This window comes from Gracilinanus agilis, chromosome 2, assembly GCF_016433145.1.
Source record: "Gracilinanus agilis isolate LMUSP501 chromosome 2, AgileGrace, whole genome shotgun sequence".
In the NCBI taxonomy this organism is placed as follows: domain Eukaryota; kingdom Metazoa; phylum Chordata; class Mammalia; order Didelphimorphia; family Didelphidae; genus Gracilinanus; species Gracilinanus agilis.
The window spans coordinates 275,335,117-275,356,855 of NC_058131.1; the positions used below are offsets into that span (position 1 = coordinate 275,335,117).

At 39.5% G+C, this 21,739-nt stretch overlaps 1 protein-coding gene across 1 annotated transcript in view; it reads right to left on the reverse strand.

Annotated features, from left to right (window-relative positions):
• COL5A1 (collagen type V alpha 1 chain) overlaps window positions 1-21,739 on the reverse strand; it is a 229,289-nt gene that overhangs the window by 123,749 nt on the left and 83,801 nt on the right. The window contains exons 10-12 of the mRNA XM_044659681.1: window positions 15,099-15,140; window positions 14,713-14,775; window positions 1,935-2,009 (exon numbers count right to left, since the gene is read on the reverse strand). Coding sequence (XP_044515616.1) covers window positions 1,935-2,009; window positions 14,713-14,775; window positions 15,099-15,140 — 180 coding nt within the window. The remainder of the gene's footprint in view (window positions 1-1,934; window positions 2,010-14,712; window positions 14,776-15,098; window positions 15,141-21,739) is intronic.

Sequence of the window (21,739 nt, forward strand, 5' to 3'; positions counted from 1 at the left end):
TACCTTTATACAACTCCTCCAATGACTATTCTCATCTTTTGTCATCTTTTCAAGTATACTACGTGTGGCATCTTAAGTAAGCATTTAAACCCTGTCTCCATCATTAAAATGGAGACAATACTATTTACCTAGCAAATGCTGAGTGCCAGATGCTATATTTTCCTAGGCCAATATTGACTCCTCTTCACTTCTTCCCTCCCCAACTTGTTTCAAGTTCTTAAAAAGGCACAGGAATTAAGCAAGCTATAGACTGGGTAGGAGATCTTCACACCTAGGAAATTATCACATATGTGGAAGCCAAATAGGTAGCATTGATTAAGAGAAAGAATTCAATGGAGAGCATTAGAACACTTGAGTTCTAGTCATGCATCTCTTGTGAATTTGTGTGCCTTTTGCTAAGTCTCTAGCCTTTGTTTCTCTATTTATAAAATGAAGCTAATATCACTCCCAATCTTGATTTATTGTATTAAAGATAAAAGTAGAAAGCTTAAAAGTCCTTTGGAAGTAAAAGTGGTAGTAGGGTATGTTAGTGCATGCTTGTAATCTCTGCTGCTGGATCCTATTGGGTGTCTGCTGTCTGGCACTAATATGGTAAGCACTAGAGCAGGGGTCGGCAACATATGGCTCTCCAGCCATATCTGGCTCTTTCGAGGGCCAGATATGGCTCTTTCTGCAGGAGCCATAAAGTCAATTTTTTTTCAGGCGCTGTTACAGGAGCGCACTGTGAGCACTGTACGGCTCTCACGAAATTACATTTTAAAAAATGTGGCGTTTATGGCTCTCATGGCCAAAAAGGTTGCCGACCCCTGCCCTAGAGAGTAGTGGGCCACTAGAATACCTAAAGAGGAACCAAGCAACTAAGGTCAGAAAAAAAATACATTACACTTTTGTACTAGCATTGGGACCTAGCCTATTAGTGGCCACTGTATTCCCAACCTGGGCAAGATAAGGAAACTCAGCCTCAAAAAGAAAAAAAAAAAGAAAAAAAAAAGAAAAGAAAAAAAGTTGTTCATAAAGAATAGATACGTTAAATTGATTATTTTAGTATAAATAATAACACTCTGGATACAAGAAGATATTATAAGGGTTCTGGAACAAGAACCAATAATGACTAGATGGACATTCCTTCTCTCACTCCAACAGGAAGCTGGATACATCCTTTCTTAGTGCCTTAATTTACCCTTCTGTATAAAGGAGATAAAGATGCAATGTTGCAAAAGGTGACATAGAATTATGAATCTCCCTTGAAAAATCTAGGGGAACAACAATCTGCTTGGCAAAGAACTAGAATAATAGATGAGGGGAGTAGAACATGTATTTGTACCTTAGCAGAAGAGTAAGTACAGCAAAATGGACTCAGGAGGTTTAAATACTTTGTCTAAACTTAAAGCAGCTTGGCCACTTTGTTTTCCGTCTACCACCTCAGACCGTTGGGGATTGATATTTCTCTCTGCTCATGTCACATGGACTTCTCCACTCTGCAAAAGCAGCCAGAGTCATTTGTTCCTCAACCTGTGAGCCCACAGAGAACCTGGTGGAAATCCCTTCCCTCTTTTTCCTCTCCATGATGAAGTACAAGAATCTGAGGAAGTATAATTCTACATGTTCTTGCACTTGACAAACTCTTAAAATAAGTCCTTAGATGATGCCTAACTTCTTTTATCAATTTATTTTTACCAATTCACCAATAAAGTGTGTGCTCTGAGTTCTTCTCCAACAGTGGGGATAGGCTACATTAAGCCTGGTATTAACTGGTCTCTCTCATAACAGCCAGAAGGCATCCGTGGTAAAGAAGGGCAGGGTTAGAATCATAGTCTGGCTAGGAAGTAGCAGGAAGCCCACTGAAGGGATAGATCCAGTGGCTTGACCTTATAAATAACCGCTAACCAGTCTTAGATATTTCATAAATATACCCATTGGAGGAGGATACTCACAGGCAGCATAAGCATGGTCCCTGGAGGTCCTGGCAGACCATCAGCTCCAGGAAGGCCTGGGCGACCAGGCGGACCCTATTACAACAGGATAAAAACAGAACAATTAGGGTATGGTTGAATACAACACCGCCTATTTCCAGCCCTGCATTTGGTGCCCTAGAGAATAAAAAAAGAATCAGAAGGCATTATCTCTTCCTTCAAGGAGCCTGAAATCTGGTTAGGGAGATACAGAAACATAAGCACACACATACACACACAGAGGAAATTATCAGAGAACAAATAAAGATAGCATATCATCAAGTCAAGTTCACTAGGATTTACTAAACACTATGTGCCAAGCATTATGTTAAACACCAGGGATACCCCCCCCCAAAAAAAGGCAAAAAGTCCTGGCTCCCTCGAGGAGTTCAGTTTAATGGGGGACACAATCCATACAAATAAGGTAGGTATGGGAAAAGGAAGATTTTATATTTGATTCTGAAAGTCTTAGAGAGTCACAGCAAAGCACTTCACTATATAGTACAAACTATAAATAAGTACAATAGAAATTCAAAGAAGGGAAAAATGATGGTAGGCTTAAGCTGATGGGGAAGGACTCAAGAAGTAGAGGAAATGTAAATAGGACCTAGAGAGATTTGTAGAGATGGAAAAGAAGGGGGTGGCATTCTAGGAACATGGAACAGCTTGAACAAAGTGGGGGAACATGTGATTCTTGGTAGGAAGGAGGTAGTAATAGGCATTGTGTCAACAAATTATCCTTCCAATTTGTTATATTTAAATAGGCAATCTTATAAATTATACTTAAGTTATACTTAAATACACAGAGAAGTAAGAACTCATTGATAAGAAATCCAAATTACTTAAGGCTCTCAATAGAGGTAGTTTTTTTTTTTCAATTAGAGGGAGGGAAGGAAGAAAGGAAGAAAGGAAGAAAGGAAGAAAGGAAGGAAGGAAGGAAGGAAGGAAGGAAGGAAGGAAGGAAGGAAGGAAGGAAGGAAGGAAGGAAAAACAGCAAGAGGGAAAGAGGGAGAAAATAAAAACACTATGATTACTATAAGTGACTCCTTAAGAATCTATCTTTAAAATAGCCGACTCTGCAGCTTTAGCAAGGAGATGAGGGGGTGTGTTCACATACACACACAGTGTGTGTGTGTATGTGAACACAGGTAACCAGATGCAAGTTTGTACACATAAATATAACTTCTCAAATTTATCAGTCTTGAAAAATGTGTCTTTGTGAGAGAAACTTGCAACTCATCAATGATTTCCTCACTCTACTCATTTTTTATAGAAAATAAATAACAGAGGTATAAATACAACTGCAAGTATTCTCTAAAGAAATTCATGGGGAAGAGTAGTCATTCTGGATTTGGAACAATGCCTCTGGGACGTTAATTTTGAAAACTTTTACAGATTAGAAAATGGATCTAGCAGAAAAAAAGTAATATTTCATTCCTGACACAAACTGGTTTAATTGGTCTCCTTATATCCAGTTTCTCTTTTCTTTTGTTTATTCTCTATCAAACCCATCAAAATAATCTTCATAGAGTACAAGCCTAATCATGTTACTCCCTTGCTTAAAAATTTTCAGTAGCTCCCAGTTGTCTTTAAAAGAAAATGTATGCTCTTCAGTTTAGCAATGAAAACCCTTTACAATCTAGTGCTGACTTACTGAACATTATTTCTTTTCTTGTAATCTGATTTCCAGCCTTACTGGGCTACTTGCTTTTCAAATCCAGTCTCAGACACTTTACTGTAACCATAAGCAAGTCATTTAATTTCTATTTTTTTTAACTCTTTCTTCTGTCTTAAAAACAATACAAGTATCAGTTCCAAGGCAGAAGAGTGATAAGAACTAATCCATGGAGGTTAAGTGACCTGCTCAGGGTCACCCAGTTAAGAAGTGTCTGAGGCCAGTTCTGAACCCAGGACCTTCTGTCTTTAGGCCTGGCTTTCTATCAACTGAGTCACTCAGCTGCCCCTTCAATTTCCTTAACTGTAAAATGGGAATATGATAGTACCTACTTTCCAAGGTTGTGCTGAAGATCAAATGTGATACTATTTGTAAAGTGCTTAGTACAGTCCTTGACATATAGTAGGTGCTTAATAAATACTTGTTCCCTCCCCTGAACTTAAGATTCCATCTTCTGGCCCTTCCTTACCCAGGCTGCCTATCCCCTATTCTTTAGAAGTCACTTCCTCTTTATGTCTGTACAGCTCAAGGGCTACCTCCCTCCTCTGGAAAGCCTTTCTGGAGCTCCCTCTTTGTTAGTGTGTGCTCCCTCCTCAAATTTTACTATAAAGAATGTAAGCTTCTTAAGCACAGGGGCTGTTGTTCATTTTGTCTTTTTTCTTCCCAGTACCCAGCCTAATACTTGGTACATTTTGGGGTCACATTTGTAATTTCATCAGTGTAGGAATTTAATAAATGCCTGTTGAATTGAATTGAACTGACCTGAAACAGTAACATGTTTGAGAAAAATGAACAACAGACCTTAAGAAACCCCCATGATTTATCTGCATAAAGTAGAGTCCCCTGAGCTGTAAGACAGAGGCTGCATTTCAAACCAGCCTATCCATTTTTCAAGACTACTGTGAAAATGGGTCCATGATAGGCCTTTCACACTGTTTACTTAGCTCAGCTCAGACATATGGGACTCTCCAACTTAGCTGATGAGGAGTTGATAGGTACATAAGTCAGTTCCAGCTGCTGGATTAAAGGCACAATAAATAATTCGAGCTGGCCTCTTCTTATGCTTTTTCAAAATTTAGTACTTGATCAATTGGTTCCCGAATCATTCCCTTAACTTGGTGTCCTTGGTCAAATAGGGTGTTGTGGTTTTTTGGTTTTTTTAAGTAGCTGTGTAACATTTCTTCTTTCCTCCATAAATACAGTTTCACTCTCTCTGTCTCTGTCTCTCTTTCTCGTGTGTGTGTGTGTGTGTGTGTGTGTGTGTGTGTGTGTGTGTGTCACTCTCTCTGTCTGTCACTCTCTGTCCCTGTCTCTCTCTTTCTCTCTGTCTGTCTGTCATTCTCTCTGTCTCTGTCTCTGTCTTTCTCGCTCTCTGTCTGTCTCTGTCTCTGTCTCTATCCCTCTGTCTCTGTCTTTGTCTCTCCCTCTCTCTCATTCTCCAAAGGATTATTTGGTATTTAAACAACAGAATGCTTTTACTGAAGACTAGGTAGATTACTGGACTGGCTGCTGCTTTGCAGGGTAGATGTCAGAGAGCATACCCAACAATAATTCGTTGCAAAATATTTGAGATAAAACTAGCAATTCTTTATCTTAAAATCAGTATGAAATGAAAGAGCATGAACCTCACAATCTAGGATTTGGAACAGGTTGGTGAACAAAACCCTGAACATTGACTCATAATGACTGTGGGGAAAATAACTCCAGATCTCTCATAGAAGCCTTTATGTTGGCACATTCTACCTTCAGCACAGGAAAGAATCAGAAGTGAGGAAAATAATAATAACAAAGCTTTCTAAAGGTTTTCAAAATGCCTGTACTTTAAAAAATGTCATACCGTTGTTCTCATGTAGGCATAAATTTGGAATTCCAATGGCCTAGTTTGCACTAAATTCAAGAAAGAATAAAAACAAACCTAGGTGCCCCCCAGCTAAAGGAGTAGAAAATGTGTACTATAGTAGAAAGATCACTCAGTTTGGAAATCAAGAGACCTGGGTTCAAACCCTGGCCCTGCCATTTAACTTATGACTTTGAGAAAGTCACTTCGCTTCTTAGGATTTTGACTAAATGACCTCTAAGGGTTCATTCCAGCTCTAAATCCACAAGACTACGATGTTTGTGCCATTCACGCCCAACAACTACACTAAGTCTGGATGATTCAGTTTACACCTTTATCGTGAGATTGGAAGATTCTGTCCTTCATATAATTCATCTTACTTTCTGTGGGATCTTGCTTTCATCAAAAAATCCATCTTTCTTTCCAAATCTCTTCAGATACTTTCCAAGGCACTCCTGTATGTCAAAATAACCAGTGTGTTGCTAATAAGGGGTTACTAAGTGGCACAGTTGATAAAATATTATGCCTGGAGTAAGGAAGCCCTGAGTTCAAATTTGACCTCAAACACGTATTAGCTGTGTGACCCCAGGAAAGCCACTTAAGCCTGTTTGCCTCAGTTTTCTCATCTGTAAAATATGCTGCCACAAGATATAGAAAACCCCTACAAACTTTGCCAAGAAACCCCAAATGGAGACATGAAGAGTTGGACATGGCTATAATGACTGAACAACAAAAAATGCTGCTAATAAACATTTAACTATTCATCAAAGCAAGCGGTCCCCTAAAGGCCCTTAGTGAGCAACATGTTAATGAATAGACTTTGCCAGCAAAGTCCATTGTTGTATATTCTTTTAAATATTCTATCGTATGCCTTTAAGCAAAACTCAGGGAGTTTAAAGGGCATACCCAATGGTGACACCATAAGTTGCTAAACTCATGTCCTCTGACCACTAAACCCAGTGCTTAGACTACCGCATCAAGCTGTGCTCACATCTGTATGTGATTTCTGGAGAATAAATCAGCAGAATTTCTCTCAAAATTCATCCATCTTGCATTCCACCAGCGAGACCCCATTCCCTCAACTTTTAGGGAATTGGGGAAGAATGAAAGTGAATTCTCCCCAAACATGTTTGAAAAAGGCACCGTGCAGGATAACAACCACCTAATCAGGGGCTGAATGAGTTAACAGGGTGTGTATTTCAATTTTATTATTCTATGGCTTAAAGAACCTTCTATATCAGTGGTTCCCAAACTTTTTTGGCCTACTGCCCCCTTTCCAAAAAAAATATTACTTAGCCCCCTGGAAATTAATTTTTTTTTAAATTTGAATAGCAATTAATAGGAAAGATAAATGCACCTGTGGCCATCAACGCCCTCCTAGATCGCTGCAGCACCCACTGGGGACAGTAGTGCTCACTTTGGGAATCACTGCTATGTATAATATCATAGTATAATGTATATATGTATAGAAGCGTGCATAAAGTTTTCCTGTAGGGTCTTATGACATAGAAACGACATTGCATTCTTAAAGCAGAATGGTTTGACTAAGGTAGATAGGCTTCCTCTCCAGAGCTGGGGAGAAGCTACCCAGGTGTTGCCCAAGGATTAAGCTAGCTCAAGTTTGACAGACAGTGCTTTAGAAAGGAAAGCAAAGGGCTAAAAATCAAGAAACCAAATTCTAGTCCTGGCTCTACCACTTCCTAGCTATATTTCCTTAAGGGAGTCACTTCCTTATCTATTGGCCTCAGTTTCCTCCTGTGTAAAATAAGAGATTTGGATTAAGTGATTAATAATATCCCTTTTAGCCTGTAGGTCCTGGGCTCACCAGAACATTAGCCCAACAAAAGAGAAATTATTATATTTCTCTCCTACCTCCCCAGGATTGATTATTGAGATTATCTGTTATGGCATAGATGGTTTGGGGGATCTTTATGGTGGAAGAAGTATCTACTTGGATAAAATCATGAACCGTTGAAGTGTTAAACTACACATATATGAGTATGTACGTATGTATGATCTATAAGAAATATCACCATTTCTCATATTTTGACACATTTTTGGCATGAACCTGGTAAATGTGTTTATAAAACAGTTTTTGTATAACCTTGCAAATAAGTCTTGAACATTTATTAGTCCACAAATTTACTTTACCAGCATGGCTTGCTCCCAGGAGGTAGAGACACAGGGAAATAAATGAATTCTATACTACTCACCCAGCATAAACTGTTACTCACAAGCCTGTGGTTATTTTCAAAACTAATATAGTACATGCCAGACACCGACTGCACATAAATCAGCCAACCCCATTTCATGCTGAAATTGCCTTAAAGCTGAGCTCCAGGACATCACAGCAGCAAACTGGGGAGGCCAGCCACCAAGGGTATTCATTATACAGTGAGATCCCTTTATATAAAGGGAATAGCTTGGTTCAGTGGAAAGATTCCCAGTCTTAGGGTGAGAAGACCTAAGAAGGTCAAATCTTGACTCTAGTACTTATTAACTGTGTGATGCTGGACAAGCCATTTAGTTACTCTTTACCTCTCAGTTTTCTCATCTGTACAATAGGGATAATACAAAATGCAGAACTGTTGTGGAGAAAATACTTTGCAAAGCTTAAAGCATGACAGGGGTGGGAGTTATTCTTATTATCAAAAAGCTTGTGTCTGTCAGAAAGACTGGGCTTTACACCTGCTCTATGTACTATATCAGGATTTTGCCATCTGTACTTGTTATATTTCAGAGAATGTGATATCACCCACAGCATAACTCAACTCATGTGGCGATGAGCAAGGGAATGCTGCTACACTTGACTATCTTTGGGAATGAGTCTGTGTAATCTGTTGGGAAAGGTGGGCTGGCAAAAAAAGAAGAAAAGAAAAAAATATGGCTTGGCACAGGTATATAGTTATCTAATAGAAGAGTTTTGTTGGTATCTGAGGTAGGGGGAGAGATGTATATGTAATACATTTTAAAGTTTATTTTGCATTATTAACATTTTCCCCATCACTCTCTCAAATTCAGACAAGTGCCAAAACAATATCTGTGGCATCTGCAAATTTCTGAGGTGTAAATGCTCACACTGAAAATGTTAAAATCAGCTCTGTAGAGCTGGATCCAGTACACCTCTGGCACAAGACGTTGATCGCTAACCATAGAATTAAAGATGTCAAACTAGAACTTGGGAATTTTGAGACCATTGAGTCCAACACTTTTATTTTATTTATCAGGAAATTGAGGCACAGAGGTCAGCTGACATGTCCAGGGTCATACATTTGGGGTTAGCAATAGGCAGGGGCATTAGGCCTTTGGTTCTTCTTTATCCTTTTGAAAAAAGTTTGTAAGACATGTCTTCTGGAGAAGATTCTTGAGTTCTAGCATTTGTTCTCACGAGGGAATGCTTTTATGTCTAATTCTTGTCAATGCTATTACAGAAGATGAGACAGGCCATATTGGGATAGGGTGGAAGGAGGTGTCATTCTCAATAACTTCACAGACCTTAGGAACATTATTATTTCAATCAAAATACATTAAGTATATCCTAAGTGTACAAGCTTTGGTAATTATCCAAAATCTATCAGGAGGTAACATTGCAGCAGTTCACCAATACCAGCTGGATCTCCCAAGAGTTAATTAGATGATAAATAAGCTTAATTCTTTTTTGATGGAAAACTTGAAACACTCAATGAGCTTTAGAGCTTCAGAAACAGTGTAGTCACATTTTAAAAACAAATCCATTCTATTTTTATCATACTGGGGGAAAACTTAATTGACTATTTGCTACTTCAGACTGCTGGTAATTGGTATATGTTGTTAAATGCATGGTCAAGCGGGCAATAATTCACTATTAGGATGTTCAGTTGCCATCTGAGTTATGCTAATATTACTCTCTAAATCAGAATTCTACTCCAATTGGACTCCGTTGAGCAGAGGGGGCTGTGTCTAGGACTGGGGACAGGGGTAATGCCTACAGGAATAATCAATTCCCAAATAGGTTTTATCATTTCATAAGTGCATGCTTCATCTCTACCAAACAAATGACAAGACTGTTGAAGGCAGGGACTCTTACTAATTAAATCTTTGATTAATTATTAATTAATAGTAGTTGCAGCTGCCAGTGGAGAGTTCCCATGAGCCCTAACATTTCAGGCCTTTTTTTTTTCCCTTTTCACCATAGTGTGGCTACTTAAGGTTCTTAAACCTGCTCAGGGCTCAATAACTGTGGCAGACTAAACAACTGCCGTTGTGTTGTCGAATTCTGGCATCTTCACAAATGTCATCCATACTTTGTGAACACCCAGGATTCTAATGATTTCAGATTCTGTTAACTGCTTTGCCAATACTAAAAAATGGGAAGTCTATTACAGTTGTTTGTCCACGAAAATACACTAGTGATTTGCACCAGGGCCAAAAGAATCAATTCCCCTCAGTATTGCAATGAACAAGGTCCCATCTGGTCCCAAACTGGATTCAGTAGCCAAGATATGTGGGGTCCAGATTTCTTCATCCTTAAAATTCCTGTTAGCCCCAGAGTTAAGGCTGAGGGAGCCAGATCAGAAGGGAGGGCAGCCAGCTCAAGATTGGCTTCCCAACAGAAGGTGATGATAAGGAAAAGAAAAATTATATACAGGCTTAAAGTCAGTTACATATCCTAACTATTAAAGATGAGGTATATAGAAGGGAAGCCCTTGGCTTGGGTGGAAGCATATAACACCTCTACATACTCTACAGCTCCAGGAAAAGTTTACTACTCTTTGTTGAATGAATACACTCTGGGTTTTTGTTTTCATGCTTTTAGGGTTTGTTTGTTTTTTTCAAGCTTTCATCCCTTTATGCTTGAAAAGTCCTCCCTCCTTCTCTTCAACCTGTCCAACCTCAATCCCATCCCTTCCATGAACTTTTCTTTGATAAGGCTGGTCAATAATCATTGTTCTCTTTGGACTGACCTCAAATAGTGTTTTGTGTTACACTTCTCTAATGCATTTATCAGGTATTGCTGTCTCTCCTAGTTATCTGTGTTTATTTCTTATCCTTCTACTAGCCTATAATATAAATTCCATGAGGGTGGGGACCATGCTCTGCTTAAGCTTTTTTTTATCCTCAAGCACCTATATTTTACAGTTCTTTATATGCAGTTAACACTTAATAAGTGTTTACTGAATGAATACGTACGCAAGTATAAGAGATTCTGACATGATAACAAGGTCTTTGTATGAAAAAAATTAAATGCTTGTTAGACTGAAGAGAAGCTACCCAACCTGGGGCACACGTTCCCCCCTAAGTCTTCTAGTGTATTTGGCAGGTCCTACTTAACCACTCAGCCAACCAACATTCCTGAAGCCCCTTTTAAATGGAGGTTTCTGAGGATGGCAGAGCAGCAAAAGGCCCGCCCTTGCCCTCAAGAAATAGAATTGTCTATTGGAAGATGGCTATGTATGAAAACTTGGCTACTCTCAGCAATGCACTAATCTGGGACGATCCTGAAAGACTTATGATGGGGAATACTATCCACCTCCAGAGAAAGAACTGCTGGTGTTGTCTTTCACATCAGTGGACTTACAGTTTTATTTTGTTATGTATTTTATGTATGTTTTTGTTATGTATGTTATGTACTTTAGCTCTTACACCAATGACCAATATGGAAGTATGTTTTGCATGACAATAAAAAATTTTAAATGAAAAAAAGAAATAGAATTGTCTCATTTGGGAGACTGGGCATAGGCACCCCAAAATAAAACCCTTCCACAAAAGCCATCATCAAGCAGTATGTGGTTAAGCAACAAAAGAAGGAACACTTTGTAATTCAGACAATGAGGTCTAGCATATAGGAGTTATAAATGCCCTTCTTTCTATCTCTAAACTGCTGTGACCTTGGTGTTCTCTGAGCACCAGCTTCTCTCATTCACAAAATGAAGGATTTGATGATTTTTCAGAATCCTTCCACCTTAAACAGAAATGCATTAGAAAAATATAAGATAGATCATGTAGTGTGAAAGGGATGTGATTAGGGTTTTGATGTTAAAGGATCGCTCTACTGCAGATATGAATATCATGGAAATAGGTTTTGAACAGTGATATATGTATAACCCAATGAATTGCCTCAATCAGGAATATTCTAGCAGCACATCTGGATACAGGTATGTATATTCACAGCCTCACAGCCAGTCCCCACGAGACATCTAGAGTAGCCTGGTGTTGTATTCTCTCTCACACCTCATTCCTCTAAATATTGTCAGAGACTCTAGTCTCAAAGGCAGGGACCAGATTTTTGCTGGCAAGAAATCAAACTATGAAATATATTTCAGCCAGCAAAAGATACCATTCTATGACAATCATTCATACAAGAGGCACTAGACAGTGGAAAGAAGACTGACTTTGGGAACAGATGACAAGTTCAAATCCTACCTCTGGTGCTACGTGTGTGATCTTGGGCAAGTCATTTGAGTTGAACTAGATGGCTTGGAGTTACCTACTGGATCTGCATTTATAATCCCCACAACCTTAATGATCAAAACTAAAGATCACAGTTCTATCAGGCCACAGCAATTCTAGCAAAGAAGGAAGAGTCAGCTTCCCATGCTCAGTCACAGCTGGTCAACAGCAATTCTTCAGCATTTCTCATGGGAAGCAGAATTAATTCTGAGATATAGGCCCTTACCTGGGTATTCTTTTAATAAAATCATATGCCCTCTGGCATAGGAGATTGGTTTTCCAGGAATATAAGGGAATCCTAGCAGGTCTGGAATGCTCAGTAGAAATTATACCCAGCATTTGTGGTTCCTTTGCTGTGGATGTTTGTTTGTTTACCCGGACCCTTGCTACTGTGGAGAAGACCAGGAATAGCAGGGTACAGAGCCAAGAGAAATGTGGATATATCTTAGATAGCCTGTTTGACAAAAAAGGTCTTTCAATTCTGCCTAGGCTTGCCTTATACATCCCCTGACGTGGCAAAGAATGCCACGCAGAACTATCCCTTCACATCAGATTTCCGAGGCTACTTGTTACCCAGGACTCAGCATTTCCAGTTTGGAAACTGACAATCAAAGAAATAAAGCAAGGAGAATTTTAAGATGCTATGGCTCATAGATTTAGGGCTGGAAGGGACCTCAGAGTCTGCCCAATTTTCTCATTTTTTAGATAAGGAAACTAAAGCCTGTGGAAGTCAGATGACTTGTCCACAGTCCCACAGCAAAGGAACCCAACTCTATTTACTCCAGTGCCAGTATTCTTTCTACTGCCTGCTCCACAATGAGTACTTGAACTTGAAGAGTCACATAACAATGTCACCCCTTCTGCCAAAAAAGCTCCTTCCCTTCTTCCCATCTATCCAAAATACTTATGCAGAGCATAACCCATATCCTAACTCTTCCAGAAAAAAACATCCCTGATAAACCTAGCACTGATACTGATTCTCCATCTGAATTCCTGTAGCACCTATTGTCTAGATCAAATAATTTATCACTTCATTAGATATAGCCTCATTTTCTCCAAATAAAGGGTAATACTGTTGAAGGCAAGCACCATATCTCATTCCCCCTGTGGCATCTTGCCCCTCTTGAATCACCCACAACATCCAACAGTCAATAGTACACCTGCATCAAAGAAGGTGCCATGAGCAAAGCAGATCTGTAGTAGCTCAAAAGAAACATGAGAAAAACAAATTTAGAGGCATCTCCATTCCAAATGTTCATATGAACCATTTGTGATTTATTTATGGTAGAGCCTTCCAAGGTTCCTACCAGAGTCAGCCATGCTGTACATTGACCCTAACACATTGATGTCAGTTTGGTTTCCTCGATTCCAAGTCTATGGGTATGTGCTTCTTCTTCCCATCAAGACTGTAGGCCCCCATAGAGCAGGCTTTGTATTTTATTCATCTTTTTTTTTCTTCCCACAAGGTCTAGCATACAGTTTTGTACAAAGGAATATTTAACATACTTGATGTTATTATTGTTATTTGATCATTTCAATTGCGTATGACTCTGTGTGATCCCTTTTGGGGTTTTCTTGGCAAAGATACTAATGTGATTTGCCATTTTCTTCTCCACCTCATTTTTTCAGGTGAGGAAACTGAAACAAAAGTGCTTTAGCCTTAGGTTCATACAGCTAGTAAGTATCTGAGACCAGATTTGAATTCAGAAAGGTAAGTCTTCCTTCTTCCTTCTGGGTCCAATGTCCCATCTACTACACCTCCTAAATGCCCCCATACTAGTGGCTTGATTTTAAGAAAAATCCTGAAACCCTGACTTAAAGCATTTAATAAATTTAAAGCATCTTCGGTATAGATCACAAACACCAAAGACTTAATACCACCCAAAGTCTTACACTGGTGCCCATCAGATTCTTTTCATAGAGACATGTTGGTCTTCAAAGTCTAGGCTTTGGGGCATCAAAAGTACATTAGACTCCCTCTGACCTGTTAACTCGACTCTATTCACTTAATTTTAAGTGGGAAGAGAAAAAAACATAGTAATGCAGTATTTCTCAGTCCCACTAGATGTCAGACCTAAATTGTAACTACTGCTAGTACCTATAAGAACATTCTGTGGAGAAGTGAACCATGGAGGTATGGGGGTGGGAGGGAGAGATAAGGGAAATGTGGTAACAAGACAACCTCATTTCTATTTTTTCCCCCTACTGGTAGGAAAAAGTCAATTTAGAAATTCATCTCTTACTCTCAAGGTATTTACATGAAAGAAACAGTACTGATTTGTCCTGGGGCTCAGGAAATGAGTGTTTTTAATAACCAGAAAGAGATGAAGTGAGTTATTGGGGCCACTGACAAATTCCCCAAAGGAAATGGGGAAGAATTAAATGTAGAAAAGTAGGGCAGTCGAACTGTGATTTCCAACCCAACGCTGTTCCTGTAACTGGGGCTGTGTCACTGCCTAGGTTTGGTTCTAGTTTTACATATCAGCTCCAATTCAAACTCCGCAAAGTAAGGGTGAAGGTGGTATTATTCTGCAGATCCAACTCATTTCCAATACCCGACAAAAGCAATCCCAAACACAGTGAAAGGGAAATATTCAGATGAACCACCTTTTTCAAGAAGTCTCCCCATTCCATTCTTCCAGCTTTCTTTCGATGTGGTGGCCTAGGGCCATCCTGTTCCTCTCCTAGTCTAAGAGAGTCTTAAGGTCAGGGGCAGTAATTTATCTTAGTTTTAGTCCCCAGAACTCAGCACAGTTCCTGTATGAAATATTTATTAAATAAATAAATGAGTCCCAGAAATCAGAGGTACACAAACTTACCCTCTCTCCAGGATCACCCACTTGACCTGTTGGGCCAGCAGTCCCAGGAGGTCCTGGAAGCCCCTAACAAAATAATATGAAAGAAGGACAGTGTCAGTTACAACCTAGAAACATTATATTGCCCCCTTGCCCATTCTCTCAATGGCACAGAACAGTGGGGGAAGACATTTAGAGGTTTATTTTTTTTTCTCACAAAGACCGGAGCAGTACCATCCACCCCACTCCATTCCCCCTGAAGTTGTCCTTTTTCTCTTCTTCCCCAGGAAACAGAAATCCAAGATTCTTTGAGTTCATTATTTCTTTCCTTTCAGTCCGCCCCCTTCTACAAGGAACAGAATCCTCACTACCACGTCATCGTAGCCAAACAGATTGAGCGAGCTACTTACAGCAGGGCCTTCTGGGCCAGGGGGGCCTTCAATAAGCATTCCCTGAAAGAGAAACAAGCAAGAATAAGGGTTTCTGAAGCCACAAAACACATACTTAACCCTCCCCCCAATCTCATCTCCAAGAGACAATATCCACTGGGGGCTTCTGGGACCAATATAGATGCCAGTGGCTTAGGGTTCCTTTGGAGACCGAAGGACAGGGTTTTCTGTCTCCCCAACCCAACCACACACTTAGGCGTCTCTGGTGGTTTCCATTGTCTCCCCTTCCGAGTTCTATGCAGTGATTAGTCACATGTGTCTCTGTAATTTAGGGGCTGTGGTAGGTGGGGGATAACATAATGTTACTCTATGGTTTTCATGCACATATTTATCCATTTGTATAATATGTAAGTGCAGAACACTAATCACTAGAGTAGCAGGTACCCTTTAAGGGTAGAAGAAAGAGAAACCCTTTAAAATCCAAAGAGAGAAATGAGTTCTTTACGTAGAGTCCGAGGAATCCACATCTGTCTTTCCGCAGGATTCAAGTCTCATTCTAAGTCCCTGGTTCCCCTCTCCCTAAGTTGTCTTCATAATCCAGTGGCTTCCCCCTTCAGGATGAAAATCAGCCCATGAACTCCAGCACAGGCCTGGAGAGGAGGGAGCCCATGGGATCAGGTTACACTTTACCCCAGGACGAGAGCCTCTTCAGAGGTCAGGGTTGATGGGAAGGTCATTTCATGATGGCTCAGGGCCAGAAATAGAAGAAAAGGGGGGAAAGTGTGTAAAAGGTTGGTGTCAGTCACTAAAAGTGACTTTGTCTCTCTGCCTAGAGGATGGAGAGGAGAAATCAACAGAATTCTTGCCTGTGGTGCTCTTAATTCTTAAATAGGAAGGGCTCTTAGAGCATAGAACATTAGGGCAAAGAATATCAGTTAGAAAGACCTTAGAACATGGTATGTTGCAACAAAGCAAGCTATGGCAGCCCTAGGAGGAACTTTAAACCATAGAATGTTTGTAGAATGCCAGAGCTAGGAGGAACCTTACTACAAAGAATGTTAGGACAAAGAACATGAGACCTAGAAGAGAGTTTAGTAATCAGCTAGTCTATTTCTCTCATTTAGCAAATGGAGAACCTGGGACCCAAATAAAGAAAGTGATTTGATCAAGGCCTCTCCTTCATTAATAATCTAATTTTCTCCTAGGGAGTGACTGGAATTTATAGCTGGATTATTTGAGGCCCTGTCTAATGACTTTGGAACAGATAAATAAATTATGAAATATCAATGTAATAGGATGCTATAATGCCATAAAACTGTAAGTATGAATAATATAAAGAAATATAGATAGATATATAAATTGATGCCAAGCAAAGATAACAAAATCAGAAGCACATAAATGACTACATTAAAGAAAACAAACAAGAAAAATGGCAACAAAACTTTAGAAGTACATGAACTGAAAAGAAATAAGAGGGAAACATAGATTCTTTATTATTATTTTTCCTTTCTTCCTTTTTAAGATAAAAATGTAAATAAAATTTTTTTTGGTTTTATGATGGGTTTGATTCCATATGTAGTTTATTCATTTTTCATGCCTAAGTATTATTAAGTTTATAATAAAGAATATTTAAATAAATATAAAATTATATGTTATTTTGCTATTTTGTGTTTAATAAATATTAAATTATATATTTATTATATTTAATTATGTTTCAATATTTGACATAACTAATAAATGATATAATAAAACCATTATAGCATAATGTTTGATAAGTATTAAAATATAATAAAGGATTCCAACTATCCATAGAAGTGGCAACTAAAATAATGAGAAATGAAATAGCCATGGTTAATAAGTTTATTGTATGCTCATTTAGCCTCATCAACAAGGCTTACCAGGCTTCTTTATAGTATCCAACAAGACAGGATTGCAAAGGGATATATGCTTTGTTTACACAGATGTACACACAAAGAAATATTTGTACATATTATGAACATAGAATAAGTTCATCCAAGCAACTTCATAAATCTCAGCTTCTTCCCAAAAAGCAGCAATCTTCTGTTTAGGACAAAGCCAGATGAAAAGATTTAAAGACGGAGGAGAGATTACAAAGATATCTAACTACTAGTCATTGAAAGCTGCAGTTTCCAGCTTTCTTTGTAAGATCAATTGACATGATTAAGGAATCAAAGGTTCAATTTGCTGGGCTCTTGTAGGTACTCTGATCAGGAATTTTTTTTGAAGGACTTGTATATGGAAAGGAATTAGAAATGTTCATTAAGCTTCTCTATCTAGGAGACATATATATTAATTATCAAAACTAATAATTTATTAATCTAGAGACCAACATTGACTTATTGACTTATATTGATATTTCTGTTTCTCAGCTTAATGCTTTTTCATTTCCCTGGTGGAGGCTGTCTTCATTTGGGTTCTTAGCATATCGAAATGATAGTTTGAAAATACATGATCATTACCTTGCCAAGTTCAACAAATGCAGCCTTTGGGATAACCCCCCTTAATGAAAGTTGGCAACTAGAAGCTAAAAAAATTTAGAAGAGATCAGAAAAGTCAGCCAATTTAAGTTTGGTAGGAAATGATGGCCAGAAGACAATGTAAACCCCAATTAAAAATAGCAGAGAGTACAATTCCAAAAAAGTGAGTGGCTTTTCCTACAGATCAGATAGAATTCTGGAAAGGCATAGAGGCAAGTGTGGAAAGGTTTACTACTCCAGACAGAGGGAAACTGAACTCTTCTCTGTGCTTTTGAAAATACAAAATAATTAGGATACTCCCATCCCTGGAGGATTTTCATTAGGAAACAAAATGCCCCTAGACTTCAGTCTGCTTCTCATAAATTCTGCTTTGCTCTGCTCAGTTGAGTAGAGTGCCCTTATAAAGACCTCAGAGCCTTCTAGAAAGTTCTGCCAGTTGCCCCATCTATATGGGAAGCATTCAAAAACATCCCCTATAAAGATGAGGGTGCCTCTGGCTTCAGCATCTAGAAGGTAGCCATCCAACTCAAAACAGAACAAGCCTTGAGAGGAAGATTAAAGTTAGAAGACTGTATTGGGTTGAGGTGTGGGGAGAGGGAGAAGGTGAAAGAGATGGTTAGGAAGATGGCAAAGGTAGTGGGGGGAAGGAAGAAGGAAGGAGAAGGGGAAACCCTAATTAGCTAATTCATGATACAAGCATTCTTGGCATCTCTCAGGATTCAGCCATCTGTTTATATGGAGCTGAGACTTCAGGGACATCTGGAGAAACTCCAGGTTGAGAAATTCCAACTGTTTATATTATCTCCTCCAATGGGACTGACCAAGGGGGCAATGGACATAGCAAATAGGATGGGGGTGGGGATGGAGGAGCCACATTTCAAGAAGTCATTGCTGAGGCCAGAGAGGGGGAGGGAAACCCTGTCTTAAGTGAATCCAGATGGACCTTTTTTTTTTTTCTTAAAGAAACTGAAATGCATTTTCTGGATATATTTTTTGTACTGTTTCTATTTTTGCAGCCTTATCTTCCAATCCACTCTTGTCTGCCACTTTCCCTAGCTTTATTCCCAAAGGAGAATACCCTGCCACAGTTCGTAGCACCTCCACGGTATTTCCACTTCCCAGAAGCCATAGCTAAATTTCTTAAAACAGAATGCTAGCTAGTCACATGGATAATTCAAGTGCAAGAGAGATGGGTACTTTTTCTAAAGAAATCAGACAAATGTAGACTTGCCCATATGATATCATCTAGTCAACAATTCTTGATTAAACCTAATCTCATCACTCTGGGACAGGGATAATCCTCAACACCTTACCAGCTACATTGTGTAATCCAATCCAGCTTGATCATTCATGGAATCAATGGGGACCCCCCAAGGAAGCAATCAAAAGTCAAAAGATGAATTCCCTCAAAGATAATTCATCCTGTAGCAGACTCCGAAGAGATTGCAGCAAATCTAAGCTTCTTAATAAGAGACAAGCACAGCCCAGAAGAGGGAGAAGCAACATTTGGTCTTGTTTCCTTTCTGGCAATAGATGCCAGTATTTGAAAGTAGCTCCACCAGCCAAATTCTTTTGAGATGATTCTGCCTGAGCTGATTGCAGTTCCCCACATACTGCACCCCCATCTCTTGAATTTGTTTTGTAATTTTTCAAATTGAACAGCATGAGGCAGTTTGCCTTTCACTATTTTCCTTCAGTTCTTTTGCATGCCCCTGCTCCAAACAGGCCTGGCTACATTCCATGAACCTGCAGGGTGTCACAGGGGTGGGGAGATGGGAGACCCTAACAGAAACCAAAAATGGGTTTGTTTGGCAGTCCACAGAATGAGGATTATGAAAAGGCCCAAACCTCACAGGAATAAGACATAAACCACCAGGAGGGGCTACTGTTTCGTGGCTGGAGTTTGGCTCTATCAAATAAGGCTATATGTCCTCAGTGGGCATTAAGTATAACATTAGGCCATTGGTTGCTAAGCCTAATTTAAGGCAGGATTCCTTAATCTGTTGTCTGTGAAATCCTTTTAAAAATTTTAAAATTCTATTTTAATTTAGAGTATCCCAAAGTTCTTAGTTTAGCTTTAAGAAGCTTATAATTGGTTTACTCGATATTCCTAAGTATTTTATTTTATGCTTTTGAAAACATTTATTTTGTGAAGTGGTCAATAGGCTTTACCAAAAGGCCAAAGGGGTCCAGGACATACAACAGTTAAGACTTTTGCTCTAAAGACTCTAAAGATTCTAAAGAAAACACACCCATCTTTGTAAGAAACTTGAAGACAAATGGAAAATGGGGAATCCAAAGGTTTGGCAGACTTCTTTGCCTCATTCTTTGGTTTTATTTCTGGTCAGATAAATTACTGTCAAGATGAGAGCTTCTCATAGAACCTTCCCAGTTTTCATCTCTGGAGGCAACAATATGGTACAGCAGATATAGCACTGTGCCTGGAGTCAGAAAGACCTTAGTTCACATGAGGCCTCAGACAATGACTAACTGTGTGACCTTGGGCGAGTAACTTAATCTCCATCTGCCTCTATTTTCTTCCTTCCTTTTTAAAGTGATGACTAGCAAGAACCTCCATTAAAAAGATAGTACCTTTATGACTTGGTATCCCTACTGAGCACAAGCTGGATACTATGCAACATAGTCCAACACAGAGCATAGAAAGAATGAAGTCTACTCCATGTATGCTAGGGATGGTCACAGAATCCAATATTAAGAAGCCAAGTAAAGAAGGGGCATAAATTTGTCATAAGAGCACAGAATTGATAGAGTAAGAAGAGACCATAGAGAACAGATGATCCTAGGTTTAGCAATGGAAGGGATCTTGGAGGTTATGAAGTCCAACTCTCTCATTTTACCGATGAGGAAACTGAGGCTAAAGGAGGTGAGCTGTCCAAGGTCCCAGAGGTATTAAGTGGCAGAGACTGAATTCAAAACCAAATCTTCTGGCTCCAAATCTAGGATTTTTTTTTTCTACCTTGGTATATGGCAGCAGAGAGTTTCCAATCCTAGCCAATGTTTGGTAAAATCTTTGATTCCCCAAAGCATGCACCTTGGACTTAGAAATGCCCTCTGAAACTGTCACCTCTGCACCACTATACAAAACCTAGTCCCAAGTTTGGAGCTAGTCTCCCCTGCAGTGGCAGCCATCATCCCCTCTTGAATTTTAACTCAAGTGAAACGTGGCAGGATGGACGTACTCTGGAATCCTGGCTCCCTCTCAACTCTCCAGCTTCCCTAGCCCCAAGCCGACTTAACCCAGGGGTGACACTCCCACTGTGGAAGCTCCAAGAAGCCACGCCCAGTGTTCTGAGCCACTTGGCACCATTCCCCTAGCTCCTAGCTCTACGGAGGGTTTGACCACAACTGCTAAGCAATTCTGAAGATTTCAGTAGGTCTATAATCCTTCTCCTAGACCTTTTTGCCCAACTACCCCCTAGCCACCCCAAAGCCACAAACAACCAGCTCACTGAAACTCAAAGGGAAATTCTAGAACCATATGGAAAAGGCATATTTTCCCAACTGCTTTATGAACTCATTGAGAGAAGGAAACCTGTTTTATACTTCTCTGGTAGTCCTCAATAGTGTTTAGAATGTCACTTATCACAGAGTAGTTTCAATAACCAATTCAACTCAATAAAGAATCATGAAGTGCCTCTTATGCTTGCAGGACTATGTTAGGTGTTGTGGATATAAAGATAGATATCACACAGATTCTGCTCTCAAAGAACTTTCAGTCTAATGTAGAAAAAGCCAAGGACATAGAAAACTATGATTCAAGTGGGTGATGTTTAAGAGCAAAGAAAATGTCTAGGCCATGTGCTATGAGAAATTTGAGGAGAGAGAAATCGCTGTTGTCTGTAAAGGAAAAGGATGACTTTTTGGAAGTTGATAGCGCCTAAGTTGGGCCTTAAAAGAAAGGGAGTGATGCAGCTAAGTAGCACAGTGAATAAAGAGCCCTGGAGTTGAGAAGCCCTGAATTCAAACCTGGCCTCAGAAATTTCCTATTTGTATGACCTTGGGGAAGTCTCTTAATTTCAATTGCCCAGTCCTTACCGTGCTTCTGTCTTAGATTTGATACTAAGACAGAAGAAGGAAGGAAGGAAGGAAGGAAGGAAGGAAGGAAGGAAGGAAGGAAGGAAGGAAGGAAGGAAGGAAGGAAGG